This window comes from Dasypus novemcinctus, chromosome X, assembly GCF_030445035.2.
Source record: "Dasypus novemcinctus isolate mDasNov1 chromosome X, mDasNov1.1.hap2, whole genome shotgun sequence".
Classification (NCBI taxonomy): Eukaryota; Metazoa; Chordata; class Mammalia; order Cingulata; family Dasypodidae; genus Dasypus; species Dasypus novemcinctus.
The window spans coordinates 87072078-87099783 of NC_080704.1; the positions used below are offsets into that span (position 1 = coordinate 87072078).

Sequence of the window (27706 nt, forward strand, 5' to 3'; positions counted from 1 at the left end):
GAGCATGTTATACATTCTTCTCAAGTACCCGTGGATCTTTCTACAGGATAGACCACATGTTAGGGCACAATGCAGCTCTCAATAAATATAAAGAGAACGAAACTATATAAAGCACCTTTTCAGATTATAATCAAATAAAACTGGAAATTAATAGTAGAGAGGAAAAAAGTAAATTCATAAATGTGTGGAGGCTGAACACTGAACACCTAAATAATCCGTGGGCCAAAGAAGAAATTTCAAGTGAAAACAGAAAATATATTGAGACAAATGAAAACAAGAACACAACTTATCAGAGACTCAGCAGAGTCCTAGAGACAGCTAAAGTAGATCTAACCCCAGGTATTGGATCTTCTGAGGGCTACAGAGACCCACAGGTTCTATGGTCATGGCAGATGGACTTCAGTGCCAAGTCAGTTGGCCCTACTTTGGAGTTTGTGGTCCTGAGTGTGATGGAGTTGGACTCAGACATGACCTTTCTACATCTGCCTCTTCTGTTACTTTTACTGGACCTATGGTTGGTGTATACTCAGGAGACCTGAATTTCTAAACTGTCCATGTGACAGCTAGACCCTCGACTCAGCAGACTTGCAGCTCCTACCCTCTGGTTTCCCGGACTTACCCTGGCCAGCTGACAGGGAGATGAAGAGGGCCAACCACCACACCAGGGAGCCAAGAGTACCTACAACTGCAAGCAGGAGAATTGCATCCATCATCCATGTGGAATCTAAACCCCCTCTTGATGTAGAGGGGGACTGGCATAGACATCCCAGGTGCACAAGATGGAGGAATAGAGTATGGATTAGAGTGGACTTACTGGTGTTCTGCTGGGGAATTACTGTGATTAGTAAGGGAAGAAATTGTAGTAATGATGTGGAGAGGGTGGCCACGGTGGCTGCTGATGGTCGGGAGAGGGAAGAAGAAATATGGTGTGAAGGCATTTTCAGGATTTGGAGTTGTCCTAGGTGGTGCTGCAGGGACAGATGCTGGACGTTGTGTGTCCTGTCGTGGCCCACTGGCTGGACTGGGGGAGAGGGTGGACTACAATGTGGACCACTGTCCATGTGCTGCAGAGGTTCTCCAGAATCTATTCGCCAGGCGCAGTGGAGCTTACACAATGATCAAAGAGTTTGTTGGTGTGGGAGGGGTGGCATGGGTGGGGTGGGGGGTATATGGGACCTCATAATTTTTTAATGTAACATTTAAAGGAAATAAAGAACAAGAAAAAAATACCTCCCAAAAAGAAAAGGCCAGAACCCTATGGCTTCACTGGTGAATTTTACCAAATACTCAAGAAGAATTAACGCCAATCCTGCTGAAACCCTTCAAAATATTGAAAAGGAAAAAACATTCCCTAATTCATTCTATGAGGCCAATCTCACCCTCATACCAGAGACAGAAAATGATACCACAAGAAAAGAAAATTATAGACCAATATCCTTTATGAATAAAGAGGAAAAGGTATTTGACAAAATTCAACACGCTTTATTGATAAAACACTTAAAACACAAGGAAGAGAAGGGTACTTCCTCAATATGATAAGGGGCATATATGAAAAACCCATAGCTAAAATCATACTCAGGGAAGCAGACTTGTCCCAATGGATAGGGTGTCTGCCTACCACATGGGAGGTCTGCAGTTCAAACCCTGGGCCTCCTTGACCCGTGTGGAGCTGCCCCATGCACAGTGCTGATGTGCAAAAGGAGTGCCGTGCCACAAAGGGGTGTCCCCTGTGTAGAGGAGCCACACACACAAGGAGTGCACCCTATAAGGAGAACCGCTCAGCGCAAAAGAAAGTGCAGCCTGCCCAAGAATGGCGCCACACACACGGAGAACTGACACAAAAAGGTGACACAACAAAAAGAAACACAGAGTCCCGGTGCCAGTGATAAGGATAGAAGCAGTCACAGAACAACACACAGCAAATGGATACAGAGCAGACAACTGGCGGGGAGGGGGAAAGGGGAGAGAAATTTAAAAAATAAAAAAATAAAATAAAATCATACTCAATGGTTAAAGTCTGAAAGCTATCCCTCTAAGATCAGGAACAAGAAAAAGATGTTCACTTTCACCAGTGATACTCAACACTGTACTGGAAGTTCAAGCCAGAGCAATTAGGCAAGGAAAAGAAATAAAAGGCGTCCAAATCTGAAAAGAAGTAAACTTTCCCTACTACAAATAAAAGGATCCTATACCTGGAAAATCCTTAAAAGTCCACAGGAAAACTATTAGAATTAATAAACAAATTCATCAGAGTGGCAGAGTACAAGATCAATTTGCAAAAATCAGTAAGGTTTCTACATGCTAGCAATGAACAATTTGAAGATGAAATCAAGGGAAAAAATCCATTTACAATAGCAACTAAAGAAACAGACATCTAGGAATGAATTTAACCAATGATGTAAAGCAGAAAACTATACAGAAAACTACAAAACATTGCTAAAAGAAATAAAAGAAGATCTAATTAAATGGAAAGACTTTCCATGTTCATTGACTGGAAAACTATACCACATTAAGATGTCAAATTCTACCCAAAGTACTGTACAAATTCAATGCATTATCAACCAAAATTCCAACAGCCTTCTTTGCAGGAATGGAAAAGCCAATCATTCTCAGGTTTTAAAACTTATTACAAAGCTACAGTGGACAAAACAGCATAATTCAAGCAGAAGGACAGACAAGACAACAGAATCGATTTGACAATTCAGAAACAGACCCACACTTCTATGACCAATTGATTTTTACAAGGAAACAAAGTCAATTCAATTGGGAAAGAATAATCTCTTCAACAAATGATTCTAGGAAAACTGTATATCTACATTCAAAAGAATGAAGGTAGATACCTATACCTCACACTATATGTAAAAATTAACTGCAAAAAGATGGAAGACCAAAATATAAGAAATAAAATTACAAAACTCTTAGAGGAGCAGAGCAGGTGTAGCTCAGTGGTTGAGTGCTTGCTTTACATGTACAAGACCCTGGGTTCAATCCCTGGTATTACCTTTTCTTTTTTTCCTATCTGGCTGAGTCATCATCTATTTGGTGCATCACTTCTCTGAGCAGGGGCTTGCACCTCTCTGCACCACACGGAGGCCTGCACCTCATAGCACAGGTCTGGGATGCCTTTTTGCCTTTTTTTTTTTTTTTTTAACCAGGAGGCCCCAGGGATCAAACCCAGGTCCTCAAAAAAAAAAAAAACAAAAAAACCCAGGTCCTCCATATGGTAAACAGGAGCTCAACTGTTTGAGCCACAGCCGCTTCCCCCTGGTACTATCTTAAAAAAAAAAACTACCAGAGGAAAACACTGATAAGCATCTTCAGGACCTTGCATTAGAGCAATGTCTTCTTAGACCTTACACCAAAAGCAAAATTAACAAAAGAAAAAAAACATAAACGTGATCAAAACTAAAAGTTCTGAACATCGAAAGACTTTATCATGAAAGTGAAAAACAGAAAAGGAAAAAAAACTACGGAATGTGTGAAAATATTTGGAAATCACATATCCAGTAAGGGTTTAATACTCAGAATATATGAAAAAATCCTACAACTCATCAACAAAAACACAAACAACCAAATTTTAAAATGTATAAAAGGGAGGAGGAGCAAGATGGTAGCAGAGTAAGGAGCTCCAAGAGTCAGTTCATCCTGATGCAGTTAGTAATCAGCCAGAGCTATCTAAATTCCATTTGGGGGGGCTGAGGAGACCAAAAATGCATCCTTCAACATCCCTGGAAAAATGGAAGGAGGAGACTGCCCTTCTGCAGTGAAGATTCATGAGTAGAGCACGCCATGCCAGGGAGGCCAGTGCCCATCCCCCGATTGGAGCAGAAGCCACCTCAGCAGCTATTCCCTGGCTGGAGTTGGAAGCTACATGTCCCAAGAACAGAGGAGGAAGAGACAGTTGGACTTCGACTTGACTTCAGCTACTGATTAGTAAAATCAGCTGGCTAACCTCTAATAATAAGAACAGCTAAGGTTCGAACCTGTCCAAGTCAGAAAGAGACAAGCAGCCTCCATTTTAATTCTACCCCCTGCATGAGGGGAAGCAGGCTGATTGAAAATTAGTGACATTAGAGACCAGCTTCTTTCCACCCAGGTTGGAATGGAGCCATAGCCTAGGCTTCAGCCCCACGTCCAGCAGGGTAAGCTGGAGGGACCTGTACTAGTCTCCCTGTGCATGTAATAGCTTTTAGCATGTACAGACTGGACAGCTGGACACCTGTGGCTCCATACCCATCCTCAGATAAGATAGGAGACAGATTGTATGTCTTTGGCCTCTCTGGGAAACTATAGGCACTTTTAGCCCACAAAGAATGGACTATTGGACACCTGTGGCTCTATCCCCACCCCAACAGGAGAGGAGGTAGGGCAGTGTTCACTCAAACTCTCCGGGAAACTGCAAGCACTTTTGGCCCACATGGACTAAATTGTTGGGCATTTCTGTGCTTTCATCCCCACCCCTGAAAGGACAGAAAGGAAAGTATTCCCTCATCCTCTCAGGGCAACTGCAAGCGCATTTGGCCCACACAGACTAGACTGTTGGCAATATCTGCGGCTCCAATCCTGCCCCTGACAGGGCAGGAAGAGACACAGTGCTCCCTCACCCTCTCCAGGCAATTGCAGTCGTTTTTGGCCCACAAAGACTGGATTGTTGGGCACTAAGGCTCCATCCCCACCCCTGGCATGGTAGGAGAGCAGTCCGTGCTTCGTCAGTCTACCTGGGCAACGGCAATCACCTGTGAACCACACGGCATATTTGCTACCCACACCTGTGGCTCCATCCTCACCTCAGGAAGGGGAGGAAGGGGCATGAAGCTTCATCAGTCTCTCCAGGCAACTACAGACAGTCTTGGCCTGTACAGCTTGTATTACTACACATGGCTGTGGCTCCATCGCTACCCATGGTAAGGGAGAAAAGAAGGAGAATCTGTCAGTTCCTGGAGCAACGCAGGCAACTTCAGCCTCCACGGTTTACAGTACCAACTCCATCCTCAGCTCTACTACACAACCAGCAAGGGAGAAAGAGCAACAGATAAAAAAGAGTGGAAAAAGTCATATGGGCTAAACACAATTGAACCAAGTATCAAAGACAGGCTACAGCACAAAATCAAAGATAAAGTCCTAGACTACAGTAGGAGAGAAACTGCACCCAGAATAAAAACATGTAGTAAACCAGATGCCAAGATACCAACAAAAAATTACAATCCATACCAAGAAACTGGAAGATATGGCCCAGGCAAAGGAATAAACTAAGTCTCCAGATGACATAACAGAATTGACAAGACTATTCATAGATGTTGGAACAAATCTCCTTAATAAATTCAATGAGATGCTGTAGCAGTTTGATATGGTTATGAATTCCAAAAATAGGTATTGGATTATGTTTGTAATCTGATCTGTACCTGGACCTGATTGAGTTATGATTAGGGTTTTAATTGGGCCACGTCATTAGAGCATTGAGTCCCTGTCCCTTGGTGGGTGGGGAGTCACAGATAAAAGGCATGGCAAAGGACAGAGTTGCAGGTTTCTGATGTTGGAGTTTTGATGTTGGAGTTTTATACTAAAATCTTAAGATGGAGTCCCGGGGAAAGAGAGGGAATCATTTGCCTGATAGTCTACAGCTAACCTTGTGGACAGAGGCAAAGCCTAGACAGCCTCATAGTCTACAGCTGACCTTGTGGAGGAAACAGTGGAGCTGAGGCCAGAGGAACCCAGAAAGCCTGAACCCCCACAAATGCCAGCAGCCATCTTGCTCTAACATGTGGAAACAGACTTTGGTGAGAGAAGTAAATTATGCTTTATGCCCTGGTATCTGTAAGCTCAGACCCCAAATAAATACCTTTTATAAAAACCAACAAATTTCTGGTATTTTGCATCAGCACCCCTTTAGCTGACTAATACAGATGGCTAAAGAGATTAAGAATATTAAGAAGAACAGCAGTATGATCTGGCAATCCCTCTATTAAGAGTATATCCAGAAGAACTGAACACATTGACATGAACAGGTATTTGCACACCGATGTTCAAAGCAGCATTATTGACAACTGCCAAAAGATGGAAACAACCCAAGTGTCAATCAACCAATGAATGGATAAACAAAATGTGGTGTATACATACGATGGAATACTATAATGCTGCAAGAAGAAATGAAATTGGAACACATATGATAACATGGATGAACACCGAAGACATGCTGAGTGAAAAAAGCAAGACACAAAAGGATAGGATGAGGGCTAAAAAAGGGATACTGATGCTTAATGTATGTGGAATTTTTAATTAGCTTGACTGAAAAAGTGTGGGAATGGATAGAGTTGATGGTAACATTACAGGGAGTATAACTAACATGTCTGGTATAGAAAAGGGATTGTGGCTGAAAGGGGTAGTCAAGGGATGTAAATGTCAATTGAAAGAAAGCTAGAGAATAATCTAGGGACTGAATAACACAGTGAACTGAGAGGCGACTAAGGATTGTGGTACATAGTACAAACAAAAGAATGTTCTTCTATAAACTAGAACAAATGTACATCACTATTACAAGGTGATATGAATGGGAAAATAAAATAATTATAACTTATGGACTATAGGTAACAACAAAATTGTAATATTCTTGCATCAATGTCAAAAGAAGGTACTGTGTTAATAATGTGGGGGGGGGGTTATGGAAAAAATATACCAAATGTATGCTATAGATCATTGTTAGCTGTAATAGTCTGATGATGTTCTCTTACAACCTATTAACAAATGTTCCACAACAATGGACAATAGACTTGAATAAACATTTCCCCAAAGAAGATATACAAATAGCCAAAAAGCATATTTGCAAATCAAAACAATGAGATACCTTTTCATACCCATTAGAGTAGCTACTATTTAATAATGAAATCATCAGTGTTGTAGAGGTTGTAGAAAAATAGGAATACCCATTCATTGTTGGTGGGCATGTAAAACGGTATAGCCACTATGGAAAACAATTTGGCAGTTCCTCAGAAAGTTAAGTATAAAATTATCATATGTTGGGAAGGAGACGTGGCTCAACTGATAGAGCGTCCGTCTACCATATGGAGGGTCCAGGGTTCAATCCCCAGGACCTCTTGACCCATGTGGTAGGCTGGCCCACACGCAGTGCTGCCACACACAAGGAGTGCCATGCCATGCAGGGACACCTCCATGTAGGGGTGCCCCACACATAAGGAGTGCACCCCACAAGGAGAGCTGCCCCGTTTGAAAACACACACGGAGAGGTGACACAGCGAGATGATGCGACAGAAAAAAAAACAGTAACAGTCTCCCATTGCTGCCGGATAATGCAAGCAGACGCAGAAGAATACACAGCAAGTGGACACAGAGAGCAGACAATGGGGGGGGGGGGGAGGAGAAATAAATAAGTCTTAAAAAAAAAAAATTACCATATGATCTGGCAATCCCACTCCTAGGTATATATCCAAAAGAACTGAAGAAAGCAGGGACCTGAACAGATATTTCATACCAATGTTCACAGTGGAATTATTCCCAATTGCCAAAAGACAGAAGCAACCAAATGTCTATCAACTCAGAGTGGATGAAGCTCTGAAACATGTGACAACATGAATGTACCTTGAAGAAATCATGTTGAATAAGCCAGATGTAAAAGGACAAATACTGTATGATCTCACTGATATAAAATAATTAAAATGTGTAAAATCATAGTCAGATACTAGAATGCACATTACCAAGTTATACAGAAGGGGTAGGAAATAGGGAGTTAATAGACTCTAGTTAGTAGTACAACTATAATCATACTCTTTCATCAGTTGGTACCCTAGTACTGGAAAATGTTAATAATGGGGGTTGAAAGAACTCTATTTTTTATATGAATTTTCTGTAAACCTACAAATTCTCTAATAAAAAAGGGGGAAAAAAACACTAAAAAAAGTCATGTGCATGGCAAACCATTTAAAATGTATACACACTATGTTATACCAGTACCCGGCACTCAACTACATTACATGAAAAAATACCAATTGAACTACTGGCACCATCATGATTGTTCTTCATAATATACTGCTCAGTACTCAGAGAAAAGCATTAAGCACTGATTTTTAAAAAAGCAAGCAAACCTGGTCTATAATTACTTACAAACTTGGTGTCCCTGATATAAAATACTAACACTGTAAGGGCATCAAAATAAATGGAAAAAGAACCTTTAGGTCCATATGTTTTGGAGTAAGTGAAGAATTTTTAAATGGCCCTTTCCTAACCTGTAGCCCTGAATTTTATTGGCTTCAGCAAAAATACCCAATGTAGTTATACAAGAGGGGGAAAGGTTAAATTATAAGTTTTTTATTTATTTTTGCATACCTGAAGATTGGCAAAATCCAGTGTGTGAAGACAGCACTAAATTTTCGGTCACAGGCTTAATTTTCTGTTCATCACTGCTCCCCTCGCCTACAGAATTCTGATCATCATTTCCTATATCAGAAGAAGATGAGGAAGTAATATCAGCTTGTTTCCTTTTAATGCTTGTTTTTAGCGAGTTTCTCTTTTTTTCCTTGACATTCCCTGTCTTCTTTTTAGCTGAAGTTCTTTGTTTCTTATGCTTTTTATTATCTTCAGAACAACTTTCCTCAGCATCAGAAGATGATGAGCCACTTTGTATTTCCTTGGTATTTTTCTTTGAATTTTTTCTTTCCCTCAATTCTATTCTTTTTCTTCTCTTATCAGAAGAATCACAGACATCTTCTTTCATGGAAAATTTTTCAGTATCAGATGATGAACAATCTCGTCTCTTCCTTGAACACTTTTCAGGCAAGTTGCCCCTTTTCTTCTCTCTACCAGATGCTCCACTTTTACTCTTTTTATCTTCTGAAGAGTCACAACTATCTCCTTTCCCTGATACCTTCTCAGCATTATCATATAACTCATCCTTCTTTTTAGAAGTTTTATCTTTAATTTTTTTACTTTTCTTTTCCCCATCAGTTATGTCATTCTTATTTTGTTTCGAGACGTTAGGAAAATGGCAAATTTCTTCCCCTTCAGGTAATTTCTCAGTGCCATCAGATGATGATTCATACTGTTGTTCCATAATAATTAATTTTTTCTTCAAGTCTGTAGTTTTCTTTTCTTCTTCTTCAGTTCCCTTTTTGCCGTGCTTTTTATCATCTTCAGAGGACTCATCACTGTGCACTTTCTTCGGGAATTTCTCAACAACATCTGATAAGTCACCCTGTACTTTCTTACAAGTTTTGGTTTTCAGATGCTTGTTCTTTTCTTTAGTGTCAGCAACCTTTTTGTCTTCAGGAGAATTAAAACACTCCTCTTTCCCAGAAGAGGGCTTATCAGTACCATCAGAGGAAATATTTGGCTGCTGCTTCTTTGGGAGCTGATCTCTTATTTCCATGATGGTTTTGTCTTTACCAACTGTGCCTTCTGCTGAAGAGAAATTCTTTCTCTCTTGTTTCCTTTCAGCATCTTCAGATGATCCTTCCTTTGCAAATATCAAACTTGTATCCCTTTGATTTTCCACTCCTTTTTTGCTGTGTTTTTCATCATCTGAGGAATCATAATCTTCTTTATTTGGCACTCTTTTTTTGGTTGTTCTTGCAGCCCCGATTTTACTCATGCTCTTTATCTCTTTCTCTAATTCTGAGTCATAATTGGAAGATTCAGACTGGTTTTGTCGTTTCTTTTTAGAAATTCTGGAGCTTTTAGCTGATTTGCCTTTTTTAATATCAAAATCTGAGCCAGAAGTAGAACTTTTTCGTTTCCTTTTTCCTTTCTCATCTTTCCCTGTTTGAGTCTTTAAATCATACAAAGATTTCTCATTATTTGCATGGGTTTCATTAATATCAGTATCTGAAGAAGAACTATGACTCATTCGGGTTACCTCTTTAAGGATTGCTAGCATTTCATCAGAGTCTGAATTCTGATCTACAATCTCTGACTGCTTAGATTTAGGCAATTTATTAGGTTTAGGATTATCTATAGTATTGTCAGAAGAATTCCGCTTATCCTTTTTCCTTAGTGGAACTGATAGTTTTTGTTTCTCCTTAACTGTTTCATTTATTTCTTCATCTGAATTAGATGTTGCAGGGTTGGTTTCTGTCTGTCGCCTCAAAGGTGTAGTCTTTACACGTGGGGATCTTCGAAGATCAAATTCTTCTAAAAGTAATGGACCTTCATTTTCAACCAAATGCTCACTATCACTATTTTCCTGTTCAGGTCCACAGTTTTCTGACTTGGGTTTCAGACCAGAATTTTTATAGCCATCTTTATCTTGTGGAACTTCTTGACAATCAGCACCTTTAACTGGAGAATTAGAAAGGGAAACAGGAGTCAGTTTAACATACAATTCTTTTGTTACTTTAGCTGAAGTTTTTGATTTAATACCTCCTCTGCTCTCTTTTGATATAATATTTAATTTTACAGAAGAACTTTCTAGTTCTTGCTCAGTTCCACTGTTGCCATCTCCCTGATAATCAGCTGAACTCTGAACTTCCATAGCTGTCTCAAGATTCTCAAAAATGTCTTCTGGAACAGAAGAAGGAACAGACACAATGTCCATGTCTAAGTCTTCAGATGTGTTAGCAGGTTCATACTGAGGTTCTTCTTTTCTATCAGATTTCTTATGTTCGCCACTGGTACTTTTATTTGCTCTTTGTTCCTCTGTCGGAACACTCTGATCCATGTGTTCACGCTCTACCTGCTTTCTTGACAGTTTAGCGTCTGACTTTGAAATATCCTTCCTCTCCAAAGCACAAGATTTTTCTCCTCTTCTTACTTTTGTTTCAGATTTAGCATCTATGACTTTATGCTCTTTGGTATTCTTCTCTTTGTTTATAGCATCCAAAGTTTGAATCTCCGAATTCAAATCTTCTTCTAATGCAAGATGAGCCTTCTTGATATCAGCCAACACAGATCTAAAAGCTTTAAGCTGACGTAACTTTGAAGCAGAATTGATTTCTGAATTATCTGTTGCCTGCTTCAAGAATTTAACATAACTGGAGTTCATGTTGGCTGTGGTCTCAATCAGTTTTTTTGCCTTCTTAATCATCTCTTTGGGCACAATTAGTGCTGAATAAGAGTAAGTTACAGAACCAGAACATGGATCATCTAATTTCTTTTCTTCTCCATTACAATTTGAACTATTTTTTTTTGGAGAAAATCTGGATGTATGATCACATACTTTATTACTCTTTTCATTGTCAACTTTTATCTTCTTCTTATTTTGTTGCAACAACTGTTCTAAATTCTCAAATACACTGTTACATGCAGTGACCAAGTCCAACAAAGGTTCCGGGTGACATATGTAGCAATACCATTGGTTATTTTCATCCATTATTGTAGACAGCTCTTTTCTACCAAGGTTGCGCAGAATACATTTTTTGCAGAAGGCATTATGGCAAAAGTCACAACAAATCAAGTTTCCACCTTCTGCACACCATCTGAAATTTTTTAAAGAGTAAAATTATTATTCCCAATGAAACTCATTCTAAATATTTTCATTATTGAAACAATTGCAATTTTCCTGTCAGAAATTTTAAATATTAAAGTAATTTAGGTTATCTGCTTATTCTTTATTTAAAATAGACATAGACCTAAAGCTTGTAGAAAGAGCAGCCTTTCATTAAAGACATCAATGATGATACTATTTTAAAAAATGGATCCGATAAAACACAATTGCAAGAGTTCCCCCAAGAAAGCAAACAATATCACTGAATTTTAATTCATTTTGAGTCATTACCTACCTACATTGTTCATCCATTCCATCTGAGTCACGGCTAATATCATCACTCATGTAATATTTAAAGCAATTCTATTAAAAAAAGGGGGGAAGAAGGGGAAATTTTATTCAATATTCATAAAGGACAAAAACTATATTGTTTTAACTCATTAAAAAGGTTAACTGGAATTTTTGTGTGTTCTTTTTATTTTTAGAGACTCCAATCAAAAACACTGCACTACCCAATACTAATACTTTCCAGACATAGGAATATCTTAATTTCTGGAAATACATTTCCATGTCATCAAGCACCACTATTCCTTACATAAAAGTTTATCAGAGTTTAGTAAAACAAGTTTTGAATTCAAACTACTAACTCCTAAAGCTCCACATAAATATTTACTGCATGTGGTTGCTACTTAATAATATTTAATAGCAACTATATATAAACACACTCTATGTACAGGTAAGCAATTAATCTACATTATTTTTAAATCTCAAAATACTTATTACACAAAGTAGATGGTATTATGTACTATTTGAGAAAAAAAGCTAAGGGTTATTAGTATATAAATAAATCTCCCAAAGTCACACAATTAGTAAGAAGGCAAATCTGGTATTCATATTCAAATCTGATTGACTTCCAATTCATTTTTACTGAGACTAGAGAAAGGGAGAGTACCATGCCCAATAATGAAAACAGCTAAATGAAATGAGCTAGGCTTAAGAGCCTGGACCTTGGGAAAAAAGCAGTCATATATATAGAACAGAAAGGGAGTGCACATTATTTATCCAGCAATATTAGATTCAGTAGAAGCTACAGCATGTGCCCTATATAAGCCCTTCACTGAAATGAATTCAAGGAAAGGTGAAACACAAAGTGCTAAAGAGGAAAGTAAAATTCGGTGCATTTAAGCAAATCTGTATCTAGCAAAAATTCGTGCAAGAAACGACCTAGAGCTGGAACTCTAGAGAAAAGCCTGACCTGACCTGCATTTCAAGGAGACTTTTTGTTAGGAAACAAACAGGATTAATCTTGGCAATAATAAGAATTGGGGAAACCATAACCTTAATATCAAAGATTATTCAAAATTAACTCCATTATTACTAATAAAAATTTATACACAGACTGTTAAAAGTATAATCAACCCATATGAAATCTTTTATTTTCACTGTCTCCAAGTTATATGAAAACCTTCCTCCACACAGAGAGTTTAGATTTGGGGGAATAGGTATATAAAAGGAAAAGTTATAAAACACATGCATATATATACATGTACTCTTCAGGTTTTCAAACAAAACAGGTTCTCTCTCACCTATCAGCCTCTGAATACAATGTTGCCTCTACCAAGAACACTCTGAACCATCCCCACTTCACCAGGCTAATTCCTATTTGTATTTCAGAAAGCACCTTATATCGCCTCCATTGTAAAGACCCCAGACCTAAGTCAAAATTACACAGGCTTCTTATGTTCTCCCATAATACACTGTATCTCCCCATCATGACACTTATCAGGCAATTTATACAACTGTCTTCCCCACTAAAATAAAAGCCTGCTAAGGGCAGAGTCCATTTTGTCTTCATCACTATGCCCCAAGTATCTGGTACATGGTAAGCATTCAAATATTTGTGGAATGAATTATCAACAGATCATTGCATACCTTACAAATAAGAACTTGCAGAGAAGGATGTCTATAAATGGAATCTTTTTGAAAATGATTGACCTGTTGTCCACAAGCTGTGCAGCTCACAATCCCATGAAGCCCATCTTCTAGGAGAAAGGAGTAACCATTATTCTCAAAAATACACATAAAGATATTAAATTTAGTCAGTGTTTTGCAACTCACGTATTAGAAATTAATTACCTCATAATCCAGGGATAAATTACATTTTGGACACAGAAAGGTTAATAAATTTCCTAATTTCCTAAAAACGTGAGACCTTGGCAAACTCTTGAGCTACAAATCCTAATTTGCTTCCTTTTACAAATGCAAACCCTATTTCTTACAAGAACTTAACATAACATGAAGAGATTCCACAAAGAAGTTCTAAAAATAGGAGTTAAGAGCTATTTTTCTTTTTGCTAGTGCTCTGCAAATTCACTAAGTTCTTAAAGAATGGGGAAGAAAGTGACATATATCAAACAGATTATACTGCAACGCTATAATTAAGTTAGGCATACCATAAAGGGTTTTATTCTCAAAATAGAATTATCTGCACCTCTTCCATCAATACAGAATGTGAAAACCTTGTAATTTTATATTATGAATTTCCTTTGTAATATTTACCTACGCTGAAGATTTACTTCAACACTAACCTGCCTTCTTTCTATGTCTGCTCCACTGTCCACTCCATATCTGTACTGTTTAATATTTCCAAAGAAACACAAATAAGATCATACAGGTTTATCAATCTTGGCAACAAAACCTCAGGATAGCTAAGGAGAAAGAGCATAGCCCCATTCCATACTGTCTGTAAGGAAACTGATTAAAGATAACCTATGAAGAAAAAAATAAGAGGAAACCTCTCCTGCTTCACTCTGAACAGGAGAATTACCTGAAGAATCTTCTAAAAAACACAGACAGCTATGCCCATATGTAAACCTCTGAAAAGGAATCTACTGGACATTTTTTAAAACTTTAAGAGATGATCCTGATCTGCAACCAGGACCTTTATCCAAATATTGATGCCAGATTACGATTTGACGAAAGCAGGTGAAAATGCCAGTAGTCACAATATGTGAAAGGGACATGACTAAAAAAAATAAAACTTCTGCCTCTATCCCTAAATAAAAGACAAAACACCACATACATATCTCACCTTTTAATTTCTATTCTGTGTTTTTGCTGCTTTTAAGATCTAAATAACTTTGGCCCCAAACATTATCACAAATACTTTTATTTGCAGAAGCTAAAAAAAGTTTATTGTATGAGGACACCATCATACTTTTCAGAATATATAAAGAATTTAAAGACTATATAAGTTGCTAATATTTTATTTTAAATAAAATTGTCCTACATTAGTATTTGATTTGGAGTATTCATATATTCTATATTTGTTTTTAACAAAATAAACAATGTACTTATTAATTTCAAATAATGATTTCATTCAGATAAACTAACAAGGTAAATAAAAGCTAGGTTTGTATGTTCATGAAATGTTAAATACTATTTATTAAGCATCTTCTACATGTTTTGCGCATATACCACTCAAAAATAAGTAAAACTGGTGAGCCCTTAGAGAATGTCTCCCACATGTGCAAAAGGAATCACATATATATTCACTGCAGCATTAATTAGAAAATTAGAAAATGAAAAAACCTGGAAATAATTTCAAAATAGGGAAATGGATAAAGAGTGGTTTATTCTGCATTTCCCTAATAGCTAGAAATGTTGAACATTTATTCATGTGTTTTGGCCATTTGTATTTCCTCTTTGGAAAAATGTCTTTTCAAGTCTTTTGTCCATTTTTTAACTGGGTTGCTTGTCTTTTTATAACTGAATTGTATGATCTCTATATAACACTGATATCAAACTCTTGTCGGATATGTGGTTTCCGAAAATTTTCTCCCATTGAGTAGGATGACTTTTCACCTTCTTAACAAAGTCATTTGAAGCTCAAAAGTACTTAATTTTAAGGAAGTCCCATTTATCTATTTTTTTCTTTCATTGCTTGTGCCTTGGATGTAAGGCTTAAGAAGCGACCACCTACCACAAGATCTTAAAGATGTTTTCCGACACTCTCTTATAGAAGTTTTATGGTTCTAACTTTTATATTTAGGTCCTTGATCTACTTTGAGTTAATTTTTGTATAAAGTATGAGCTAGAGGTTCTCTTTGTTTCTTTTCGCTATGTATGTCCAGTTCTCCCAGCATCCTTTGTTGAACAGACTGTTCTGACCCAGGTGGGTGGGTTTGAAAGTCTTGTCAAAAATCATAAAAATCTCCTAAATTCCTAGGAGACAGAATGTGGGTTGAGAATGAGAGGTGATGCTAAATGTATGCAGAATTTTTAATAAGGTTTATTGTAAAAGTGTGGAAATGAATAGATTAATGATAACACACTATGATGAGTACAACTAATACTGCTGATTTATAAATGTGATTGTGGCTGAAAGTGGTGGTCTGTGGATGTAAATGTAAATTGAAAGGAAGCTAGAGAATAATCTAAGGCCTGTATAACAGGGATTTCAGTGGTGGATGAAGATTGTGGTTAATAGCATAAATATAGGAATGTTCTTCTTTTACGAAGTGTTAAGAATATGGTGATACAAGGGAAAATTACAACTAATGTAACTTATGGACAATAATTAAAGGTAATATTGCAATATTTTTGCAGCAATGACCAAGAAGATATTATATCTATTCTAAGGGACAACAATAGGGGGTATAAGATGTATAGGATTTCTCCTTTTGGAGTAATGAAAATGTTCCAAAATTGACTGAGGTAATGGCAGCACAACACTGTGATGAAAATGAGAGCCACTGAGCGTACACTTTGAATGGACTGTACAACACACAGAACTATATGACACAGTGAATCCTGCAGTGAAAGATGGACTATGGTTAACAAAACAAGTATGAGAATGTTCTCTCATGAACTATAACAAATATATAATACTAATACAAGGTGTTAATAATCAGGTGGACTGAGGGGAAAATACACCAAATGTAAGATATGGGCTATAGTTAGTACTAACATTTTTACGATGCTTTCATAGTTTGTAACAAATGTTTCACAACACTAAAAGGTGGTGGTGGTGGGGTGATATATGAGAGCCCTATAGGATGATATGCATGTTTATTTTATAAGTTCACAACTTTTACTATACACTTAATGGTTTATGTACGTTCATGTATTTATGATATACTTGAATAAAATTTTTTAAATACTAAAAGAGTGGTTTAGTCACACAACAGAATTATATACAGCTGTGAAAAATAAACTAAATGTACATTTACTGACATGGATCACTTTAAAAAAATGTTAAATGAGACATAATACAAGTGAATATGTAGAGCATACTACTTCGTATATTTTTTAAACGATAAACAAGTGTTTCATGAATAAATACATATAAATACAACAAATATATAAAAACATGTATGGAAATGACACACACATAAATCCAAACTTCAAGATAATCACCACCTATGGGGAGGGAGTATGGAGAAATAAATGAGAGTAAGACTGAAACAATATTTTAAGTAGATTTGTTTCTATACTTGTATGTTTTAAATTTTTTTAGTTGTGAAAGATCTCTAAAAGATTATAGTACAACGAGTAAATGGAAAAGAGGTGTTTTTATATCTGAGCTCAATAAACCTTAATGGTTTTAAAGTGAGAATAAAATTATTGTGCCATATAGAAAAATTAGGTGTTAAATATATATTATAGGGAAGAGGCTGTGGCTCAAGCAATTGAACTCCCCTTTACCATATGGAGGACACGGGACCTCCTGGTATAAAAAGAAAAAAGGCATCCCAGACCTGGACAGAGAAGCACAAGTCCCCATGTGGTGAAGCAACACACCAAAAAAAGACAATGACGCAACCATACAGGAAACAATAAATACATACATACATACATACATACATACATATATATATGTACATACATAAACAAAATATATATTATAGGGGGCGGATGTGGCTCAAGCAGTTGGGCACCTGCCTCCCACACAGGAGGTCCCAGGTTCAGTTTCTGGTGCGCCTCCTAAAGAAGACAAGCAGACATCGCAACCAGCAGACACAGCAACCAGCAGACACCGCAACCGCCACAACCAGCAGATGCCACAACTGCTGCAACCAGGAGACGCCGCAACCGCCACAACCAGCAGACACCGCAACCACTGCAATGAGCAGATGCAGCAATGAGAAGACGCCTCAACCACGACAACTAGCAGTCGCCAAAGCAGTAGACGCCGCAGCCAGTGGGTAACAGATGTGGCTCAGTTGGGTACTTGCCTCCCATGTGGAGGTCCCAGGTTTGGTTCCCAGTGCCTCCTAGAGAAGATGAGCAGACACAGCAAGCAGATAACAAGCAGATGAGGGAGCCATCTCGGGGGTAAGGGGAAATAAATAAATAAATAAAGCTTTTAAATATATATGCGTATTATAGGGAGCAGATGTGGCTCGAGTGGTTGGGCACCCGCTTCCCACATGGGAGGTACCGGGTTCAGTTCATTGGAATGTCCATGTGCCAGCCGGGCTCTGAGCCTCAGCAGACTTGCAAAACCTTCTCTCTGGTTCGCTGGATGTACCCAGGTCAGCTGATGGGGAGGTGAGAATAGTCGACCACTACACCAGGGAACCGAGAGTGTGTACAACTGCAAGCAGGAGAATCGTATTCATCAGCCATGTGAGATCTAAGGCCCCTCTCGATTTAGAGGTGGAGTGGACATTGCCATCCCAGGGTCCACAGGATGGAGGAATATAATATGGACTGGAGTCAACTTGCTAGTATTCTACTACAGAACTATTGTGACTCTAGCAATGGAAGAAAATGTATCATTGATATGGAGACAGTGGCCACAGGAGTTGCTGAGGGCAAGGAGAGAGAGGAAGAGGTGTCACAGATATGGGGCATTTGGGGGATTTGGAGTTACCCTGAATGATATTGCAGGGACAGATGCAGGACATTGTATATCCTACCATAAGCCACTGGATGGACTGGGGAAGAGTGTGAACTACAATGTAAAACTATGGTTCTTGTGGTGTGGCAGTGCCCCAGGGTATATTCACCAAATGCAATGAATGTGCCACAATGATGAAAGGGGATGTTGATATGGGAGGGGGGGCTGGAGAGTGGGATATATAGGAACCTCTTATGTTTTTTAACATAACATTTTGTGTAATCTATTTATCTTTTTTAAAAATGACAACAATAAAAATAAATTTTAAATAAACAGTGGTTTTGGATATTGTAAATATGGCACTGTCTTGTGGAACAATTTTTTTTACAAATCAATAAAGATTATTTTACATATAAAGTTTTACTTCTTCACAGTTTCCTAAATGGGGCTTCAATTTTGGAACTAACTTCCCTAGACAGTTTGAATATTAACTACAGCAATTCAGTATCTTAACTTACTAATTATCCATACATATGTACTTAAGAAATCTAAAATTTCCTATGTGGTTTCTGACAGCTTAAAGATATGCCAAACCCTTAAGAAAACAATGAACATTAAAGACGTAAGTACTACTTTGTCTACGAACATATACACTCCCTTAATTATGATATAAGCATTCTTACACAGAATACTCAATAAAATGTTCCAGATACGTATAAGCTCAGACCAAATACCAGCAGCATAGTAAAGTGGCACTATGAATACTCTCCCCAACAAGTGATTCTTTTGTTATTCACCTTTCAACCTCTAACCCCATTTCAGAAACTGATTCTTCAGAGTCCCCCCGCAAAAGACACCATTTGGATAATGATTTTCATATAATGCAGTATAGTCAGTTGCCTATCTTCTCTAGAGGTCCCATTATCAGAGGAAAGAAACTTTCTACTGGTCTTCACCATAACTATCTAGTTAATGATTCTCTTAAGTTTTAAGAACACTATTTAGCTGTGTTGACCTCTGATGCTTCAATGGCAGTTTCCCTACTGTGAAGGAGATTCTCAATAAATCTTTCTTATCTTTGAAAGGAGTAGAATACCCCCTTGTGGTCAAAAGATTAAACATTTCCTTGATTTCCTCCAACATTCTAACAAATTATGTAATCTGAAAATTGATACATACAGTATTTTATAAGTACATATTTATCTAGTTCCAACAAGATAATTAGAGCACTGAAATGAAAATTTGTACAAAATTTCACCAATATAGAACTTTGCTATAATTTCAGAGTTACATAACACAACAAATATTAAATAGACACACTATTACACATCTATTTAGAAATAGTTTAGTGCCATGTTCTATCTTTTCGAAACACAATTCTGTTTATAGTCATGAATTCTGGCTCTGTAATCTGCCCAAAAAGTATATACAGGCAACTATTTAAAAATCACACACAAACAAGTAGGACACATACTCCATTATCATACATTTCTAAATGAATCCTCCTTATGCTAACTTTCTATAGATGGTTAGCCAATATAGTTGTGTGTGTATAAGTAGGGGTAGACAGACAAAGGGAGAGGCAGCTTAAACAGATGGAGGGAGGATTGCTAGCTCTAACTCTCTTTTCCTTCCTACTCATCTATTCATTGCCTATCTTTATTTAGATCAGTGATGCTCAAACTTTAGTGTACATAAGAACAAACTGGGGCACATTCTTGAACTCATCCACAGAAATTCTTATTTATTAGGAGTGGAGTCAAGGGATTTGCATTTTTTATTAAGTACCCCATGTAATACTAATGCAGATTTCCATCATTCTGTGAAACCATGTTCTAGATATGTTTACAGTTACCCGAAGGCCATAAGCAAGATTTTGTACAGAATCTGAAAATCTTTTGGGCAGTGTGGTATGACACAGGGTATTCTGGTATATAGGTATTATAGAATTAACATATGGAAGAATAAAATGGTAAACTTCTTGAGGTAGTTTAAAGCCACTGAAGGCAAAGGTTTTTTAATAAAGGATGTTTAACCTTTTCTACTTCAGAGCTCAGGGAGAAACAGAAGTTATTTTTTAAGTAGTGCTTTTAATAAACATGGGCGGAATGTGGAGGTATTTTTATTAAGCATATCAGATTTTCCAATATGGTCAAAAACAGCAATTTAAACTCATGTTTCCATTTTCACTTGTATTTACCTCCGCGTTTTTTGAGATTTTCAGTTTTCATTTTACTTCTGCTTCTAAATTCAGGCCCTTTAAAATCATCTTTGTCTTCATTCAGCACTGGCTCTGGTTGTACAATCACTGTACCTAGAATGATTTCATTTAAAAAACCATTACACATATTAAATGTGCAAGTGAAGTACAAGACTTCATTTCAGATAAAGCCAACATTGCTGGTACATAGTCTGTTTCTTTCAAGCGTTCAATACTTGTATAAGGATCTCTCAATAGTAAATAAAACAGGGAAATAGTAAAAGGGCCAGGTGTCAACAGATTACTTGTTGAAATATAATTCATGAAAACAGTAGGGGGAGGATTATAAATTGATTATAATAGAATTGTGTGACTCAAGTAGAAAGCCTCAGCCCAGTTCTGAATTTTTTATAGTGCCAATCACAAAAGCCATTATGAATATGAACACCCATGCTAAGTTCCATAAAATGTTTAAAAAATAAGTGGACCAGAGGGAAAAATATATATTGATATACTATTCTTATAACCCAAATCATAAACCCAGAAAAATATTTTTACAATGGTTGTTTTATACTGCTTTTTGGAGGGGTGTAGTGGGGGACAATGTGAGAAGTTAACGCATTCTTCTATTATTGCTATACCTATTCTTCAGCATTTCCCAACTAGTATGTCAAAGCTGCAGTACCCTGCAAAGTCCTTAAAGAGTTCTGAACAGAAGACTACTTAAAAGACACTTAAGCCAAAAACAAATTATAGAATGAGATCAATTGTTGAACCCCACTGAAACATTTTTAGAAAGAATGTCCTTTCTTAGCTATAAAACATGTGGATTGAGGACAGAGGTATTTAATTTTTCATTACATTCTCTCAAAACCAAATAAAACAGGGGCATGGTTTAAAAAAAAAAAAAAGGCTCCAGATCTCAAGTTTACCTACACTGTTGGAGCTTAGTAATTGGGCATAATTGTCAACAACTAAGAAAGTAAAACCAGGTAGTTGTCAGGAGATGTCTCTCTGAAATATGGGCCTATGTATTCAACAAGCAGATTTTGGCAAGTCATAGCATCTAGTTGTTAAATGAGTTTCAGAGTCTCTGAAAAAAAGGATGAAGTAGGTACAGATTATTGAGATTTTACGAACTGTGGCAAATTTAAATACTCCCCAACAAAAAACTTTACTCACAACAATCATTTAATGTATATAATCTTAGAGAAGCCCCAGCATTTGAGAACTAAAGATGTATAATAATAAACAAAATAAGAGAACTCTTCCTGAAGATTCTTCTCTAAATGGAAGCAAAGCGGCAGAGTGGAAAGAGCACTCACTAGCTTTGGATTCAGGCAGACCTGGGTTCAAATCTTAGCTTCTCAACTTAAAGCAGAAAAAGTTCCTTGAGCTCTGAATTTGATCCTTCATCTCTACAAGTAGAAACAACAGCTACCTTACAGGGTTGTTTTGAGGATTAAATGAGTTAAAGAGTATGGTACCTATACATACTCAATCTAGCATTATAACAATAATAACTATCCAGATTTAATCTTATGAAACTAGTCTACTTATATTTGGTGGGGGGAAATTAAGCTTAGTTCAGGTTAGTAACATCCCATACTAACTTTCTTCCACATCTTTAAAAGAAAGCTTTGAATTCCTAGCTCTTAGCTCACCAGTGGTCATCAACACTCCCAGCGACAACCACTGAGAATATAACAATCCAAAGTGAGTCACTGTCTATGAGATTCAGGTTCCCTATTAGCTGTTTCTGCCCTGGGCCACAAAATTCTTTCCATAAAATTGTCATAGACTATTTGCAAAGCTACATAAATGGTAGGCCCAGCAGTTTTCCTTTCTTCTTCCTCTCATTCACTCCTTTACCTCATTTCATTTTTCATCTTTTGTAACTCCTAATTTATCTTAGTCAAGCAATGTCCTATCCCTCCCATCCACCATATTTTTAAAACCCCCATAATCAAAAAAAGTGTCATGAAAATATAAATATAGACAGGGAACAAGGTTTAGTAAACACTGCTGCAAACTATTTGACTTTGAGAATAAGTCTGAAAAACCTGCTAAGAGCCTGAAACCTAAACAAAGAATAAAACTCTAAAATATTAACTCTATGAAACACATCCCTTGTCATTCTCTCATCCTCCAATCATACTACTCTCAGACTTGGGCTTTGAAAAGTCCAAGATTTCCATTTGACTTTTTCCCCGCAATCTAATTAATGAGAGTTTAAGGTTAGAAGTAAAACCATTGAAAGGCAAGTGACAAGGTTTTTAAGACAGATAATTTCAAGAAATATGCCTAAATTTATTGTTAATAGTTACTTTCAGCTCTTAGCCTTAGGGAATTTAAGAATGCAATAAAACCGAACTAGAATTTCAAGGTTTTAAAAAAAAGTTTTCAGGAACAGTCATTACAGTTTTGTATAAAGCAAGCTTATTAACATTTACTGAACCAAAATTCATTAACATTGTAACCTACTTTCACATTCAAGTATAATTTGGGAAACAAACCTTTTCTCTAAAAACCAATGGAAAGAGAAAACAGACTTTGTTCTTTTCAAAGCTAAATAAGTATTCCAAATTTTTAACCTCGGTAACACATGTTATATACTACCATACTAATACATTCCCAGACCACCACTGTTAAAATGACAAGTTTGGTCCTTTACATACAACTAACAGTAATCACGTTCCAATTTTATGACCATTGTTTTTAAAATATTTCAACTTTAACGTCATATAAAAATTAATACACATTACCTTTTGGCAAGCTTTGCATAGTAATATCATTTTCTGAATTTTCATTAGAAGTATCTTCATTTACAGTTTCATCCAAAGGTTTTTCATCATCAGATTCTACATACTTTGTTACAACTGAAGGTTTCCTAGGAAAGAATTAAGTCCATAGAATTACAGATACTTCTGACACTTGGAACAGCACTCAAAAAATACATATAACAATTTTAGATGGAGCAGTGGCTCTCAACCAGGGATATACATCATAATCACCAAGAGAAGCATACATCCCTATTATCATACTTCTAAGATTATGCATCCGTAAGTCTGTGGTAGAATCAGGACATGTGTACTATGAAAAATCTCCCAGGAAGATCTTGATAGGCAACCATCTTTAAGAATCCTACTTTAGAGAATAAATTAATACCAAGCAAACTGTTTATTAAAAGATATTCCCACTAGATAACAAAAAAATTTTCATAACAGCTAAGCTGAAAATATCTAATAAGCACTATACTGCATAGTCTACTTGGAATGATTGTTTGAAAATAATTTCGGTTCTTATATATAATTCTATTTGACAAATTAGCTCAGAAATGCATTTTTACCACTCTGACATCATAATTATGTTGGCTATCCTTTCCCACATCCTAAACAATCTCACATAATCTCCAAAATAATCCCATATTACCTCTTTTTAGGTATTCAACACTTCATAATCCCCTTTTCTCCTTTTTTTAGCACATGAATTATCTAAAAGAAATATTGCAAAGAACACTAATACACAATATACTTTCCCCAGAAAATTCATTTAAAAGTCTGAATTGTTGAAATTAGATGATGATACAGGGGTTTAATTATAATAGTCTGTCCATTTTTAATATGTATTTTTAAATAAAACCGTTTACTTAGAACCAGAAGTGAATCTAGGAAAAGATCAAATAAAGCAATCCAAAATAGAAAATAACTTTTTCCATTCAATATTAACCAACCTCTTTGATCGTGATGATCCTGAAGATTTAGATTTTTCTGAAGAGCTAGTTCCCTAAATGTGGGAAATAAATATAAAGGTGAGTGAAACTCTCAAAGCAACATCCCTAAAATTAACTATTTCCCTGTAGTGAGACACTATTTTTATGCCTAAAGTATTTTTCTAAAATCAACTTCAAAAACTAATTCTTTGGTAGGTGGGTGTAGCTCAAGTGGTTGAAAACCTGGCCCCATACAGAAGGACCAGGGTTCAATCCCTGGTACCTTCGAAAAACAAACAAACAAATGAAAAAAACGCTCCTTGGGAAGTGGATATAGCTCATTGGTTGAGAACCTGCTTCCAATGTATAAGGTCCTAGGTTCAATACCCAGTACCTCCTCCAAAAATAATAATAATTCTTATTTACTGTCAGGTTTCCTTGATTAGGCATTATCTTTCTAATTGTTACTGTTGCATCTTTATGTAGATGGGATACAGTGATGTATCATGATCCTTGCCCAAATCGACAAAGAAGTTAATCCAATCCCAAAAGAGGTAGGGAGTTTTAAGGATCTGAAATTGTATCATTCTCCCCTATCCAAACATGTGGCCAGGAGTACCTTCTACAATTTGCTTGGGTAAACTACATTTACCTTCATTTTGCCAATATCTCCAATATATTATATTGCATTATATAGATATAGAGATATAGATATAGATATTTTTTGAGGTACTGGGGCTAGAGATTGAACCCAGGACCTTGTATGTGGGAAGTCAGTGTACAACCACTGAGCCACATCAGTAGGTAGAAAGAATCTCAGAACCAAACTAGTGTAGGACTAGTTTATCAGGTGAAGGATCCCAGGATGAGTTGCTATAATGAAGCTTAGGAGATTCTGAGCACCCAGTTTCAAGAGATCTCAGAACCAAGTCATCATGCCTATAACCAATATGCAATACCACCTATTTAATATTATAACATTTAAATACCTACCTACTATCAAGCATTCAGTTGGCTGAATTTAGGTACACTGCTGAAGTGAACAACAATAAAAACAATTATCACCATTGCAAACCAGACAACTACCCAAACTGAAGTATTATAATGACATTTGGGTATTGTCACAGCCTTAAATGTGTGTGTGTATTAACTAAACTCAATATGATGACATATACTCTCATTGCTTAGTTGTAATTAGTGTTTAAAATGCTTCAAATTACTCTTACCTCTTCCTTGCTGTTTTCCATCATATCAGAGTTAGTTCCAGAACCAATGATTTTGTCTAGAATAAAAGAGTCAAGAACATTTACCACTTCAATGCATTATCAAACAGAATACCAATACTTATAAATACCAGGAGTCCAATTCTCAAGCTATAAAGCATGAAATATCGGTAATACATTACCCACATTAAAATATGCCAAATTTTCCTAGAAAATTAGAATCCCTCTCTTGTGGCACACTACAATTTTCCTATAAAGCATTAAATTTCTAAAAAGAATACTTTGATAGCAAAACATTTTCTATTGTTATTTTGTATATTTCTCCTTAGAAGAAAATTTAAGCTCTATCTTATACTAAAAATAAAACCCAGTAATAATAAATTGTATGAGCCACTAGGAAAATGCACATTAAAATCACAATGAAATTAGTCACTGCATATCTATCAGAATGACTAAAATAAAAAGCAGCAGTAACACTAAATGCTGGCAAAGATGTGAAGAAACTGGATCACCTATACACTGCTGTGGGAATATAAAACGGTACAGCTAATCTGATAAACAGTTTGGCAGTTTCTTAAACAACTAAACATGCAACTATCACATGACTCAGCAACTACACTCCTGGACATTTATCCCAGACAAATGAAAATTTATATTCATACGAAAACCTGTACATGACTGTTCACTAGCAACCTTATTTGGAATACCCCAAATCTGGAATCAGCCCAGATATTGTGTTGAATCATTAAACCTGGGTGAATCCATATCATGGAACAGTACCTCTGCAATAAAAAGTTACAAACTATTGATACATTAAACACCTTGGTTGAATCACTAGGGAATTATGCTGAGGAAAATAAACCAGTCCCAAAAGGTTACATACTGTATTATTCCATTTACATAAACATTATTGAAATGACAAAATTTTAGAAACCAGGGAAAGATTACTGGTTGTCAGGTGTAAGGCACAGGCCAAGATGGGGAGAAAAGGTGGGTATGCTTATAAGGGCAACATGGGGAATCCTTTTGGAGATGGAACTGTTCTGTATCTTGACTATGGTAGAGAATACTTGAACTTATCCAGATAACTAACTTGTACAGAACTTAATAAATACACACATAAAGATGCACACAAACACACACAAGTGCAAGAAACCTGGAGAAATCTGAATAAGACTGGTAGATTTTATGCATATCAATATCCTGGTTGTAACACTGTATTATAGTTTTATAAAATGTTACCACTGGAAAAGCATAGCAAAGTGAACAAGGGTTATCTCTGTATTATTTGTTATACCTTCCATGTCAATCTACAATTCCCTCAATAAAAATTTCAATTAAAATAAAAACCTCCCAAGTGTTGGTGGTGGGGTTGCTATATGGGAATCCTGTATGATATGCATGATTGCTTTGTTAACTTACTACTTCTCAAATAAAAAAAAAAATTAAGTCTCAGAAAACTAGGAATAGAGGGGAACTTCCTTAATTTGACAATGAGCATTTACAAAGTAACTAGTAATAACATTCTTAAAGTGAAATACCAATCAGCTTTCTTCCTAAGATCAGAACACTGCATAGGTGTCTGCTATCACCACTATTATTCAACATAATATTACAAGTGCTAACTAGTGTAATGAGGTAATAGAAGGCACACATAATGGAAACAAAGAAATAAAACTGTTCCTCTCTGCAAACGACATGATTGTTGACATAGAAAATCCAAAGAGCTGTAAAAAAAATACAAAAAATAAAAGAATCCTAGAACTAATGAGTTCAGCAAGTCCACAGGATGCAAGGTCAACTTTAAAAATAAATCATTTATGTTCCCAAATTAGGCATCAAATACATTTGTAAACAAATATTTCATAGCAACTATCAGATAATTATTCCCCAGACATAAAGGTTAGATTATTAGCTTCATACTGCTATTCATCAATAAATTAGAATAAATCAGTTTTAACTGATAATCATGGGTGATTTTTTTAAATAACCCTTCTAGTTAGTTTTTTAATACCCATCATTCCCATTAAACCATAAGATCAATGAGGGCTGGCAAAATATCTAACCTATTCATCAATTCTAAAATCCTAGTTCCTGGCATATGATACATATTCAATCAATTTTTCTTGAATGACTGAGTTAGTAATGAATGTGTAAAAAAATACCTTCTTTTCATGTAATCCTATGGCTATCATAAACCTGCATTCCCTTAACCAAACACTGAGAGACCTTATGGGTTACATTTCTTTAGTTCATGTGCTATATATTTCATGGTAAATATGCAAAAAAGAAATTAATA

The 27706-nt window shown here is 36.4% G+C and overlaps 1 protein-coding gene across 8 annotated transcripts in view; it reads right to left on the reverse strand.

Moving 5' to 3' along the window:
- Positions 1 to 27706, reverse strand: part of ATRX (ATRX chromatin remodeler) — a 362990-nt gene that overhangs the window by 255038 nt on the left and 80246 nt on the right. For 3 of the 8 annotated variants that reach the window (XM_058292114.2, XM_058292110.2, XM_071213085.1), the window contains exons 3-9: positions 25411 to 25466; positions 24206 to 24258; positions 23238 to 23362; positions 20473 to 20586; positions 13361 to 13470; positions 11724 to 11791; positions 8338 to 11420 (exon numbers count right to left, since the gene is read on the reverse strand). In XM_058292114.2, coding sequence (XP_058148097.1) covers positions 8338 to 11420; positions 11724 to 11791; positions 13361 to 13470; positions 20473 to 20586; positions 23238 to 23362; positions 24206 to 24258; positions 25411 to 25466 — 3609 coding nt within the window. The remainder of the gene's footprint in view (positions 1 to 8337; positions 11421 to 11723; positions 11792 to 13360; positions 13471 to 20472; positions 20587 to 23237; positions 23363 to 24205; positions 24259 to 25410; positions 25467 to 27706) is intronic. The other 5 variants (XM_058292111.2, XM_071213086.1, XM_071213087.1 and 2 more) reach the window with 3 other exon arrangements.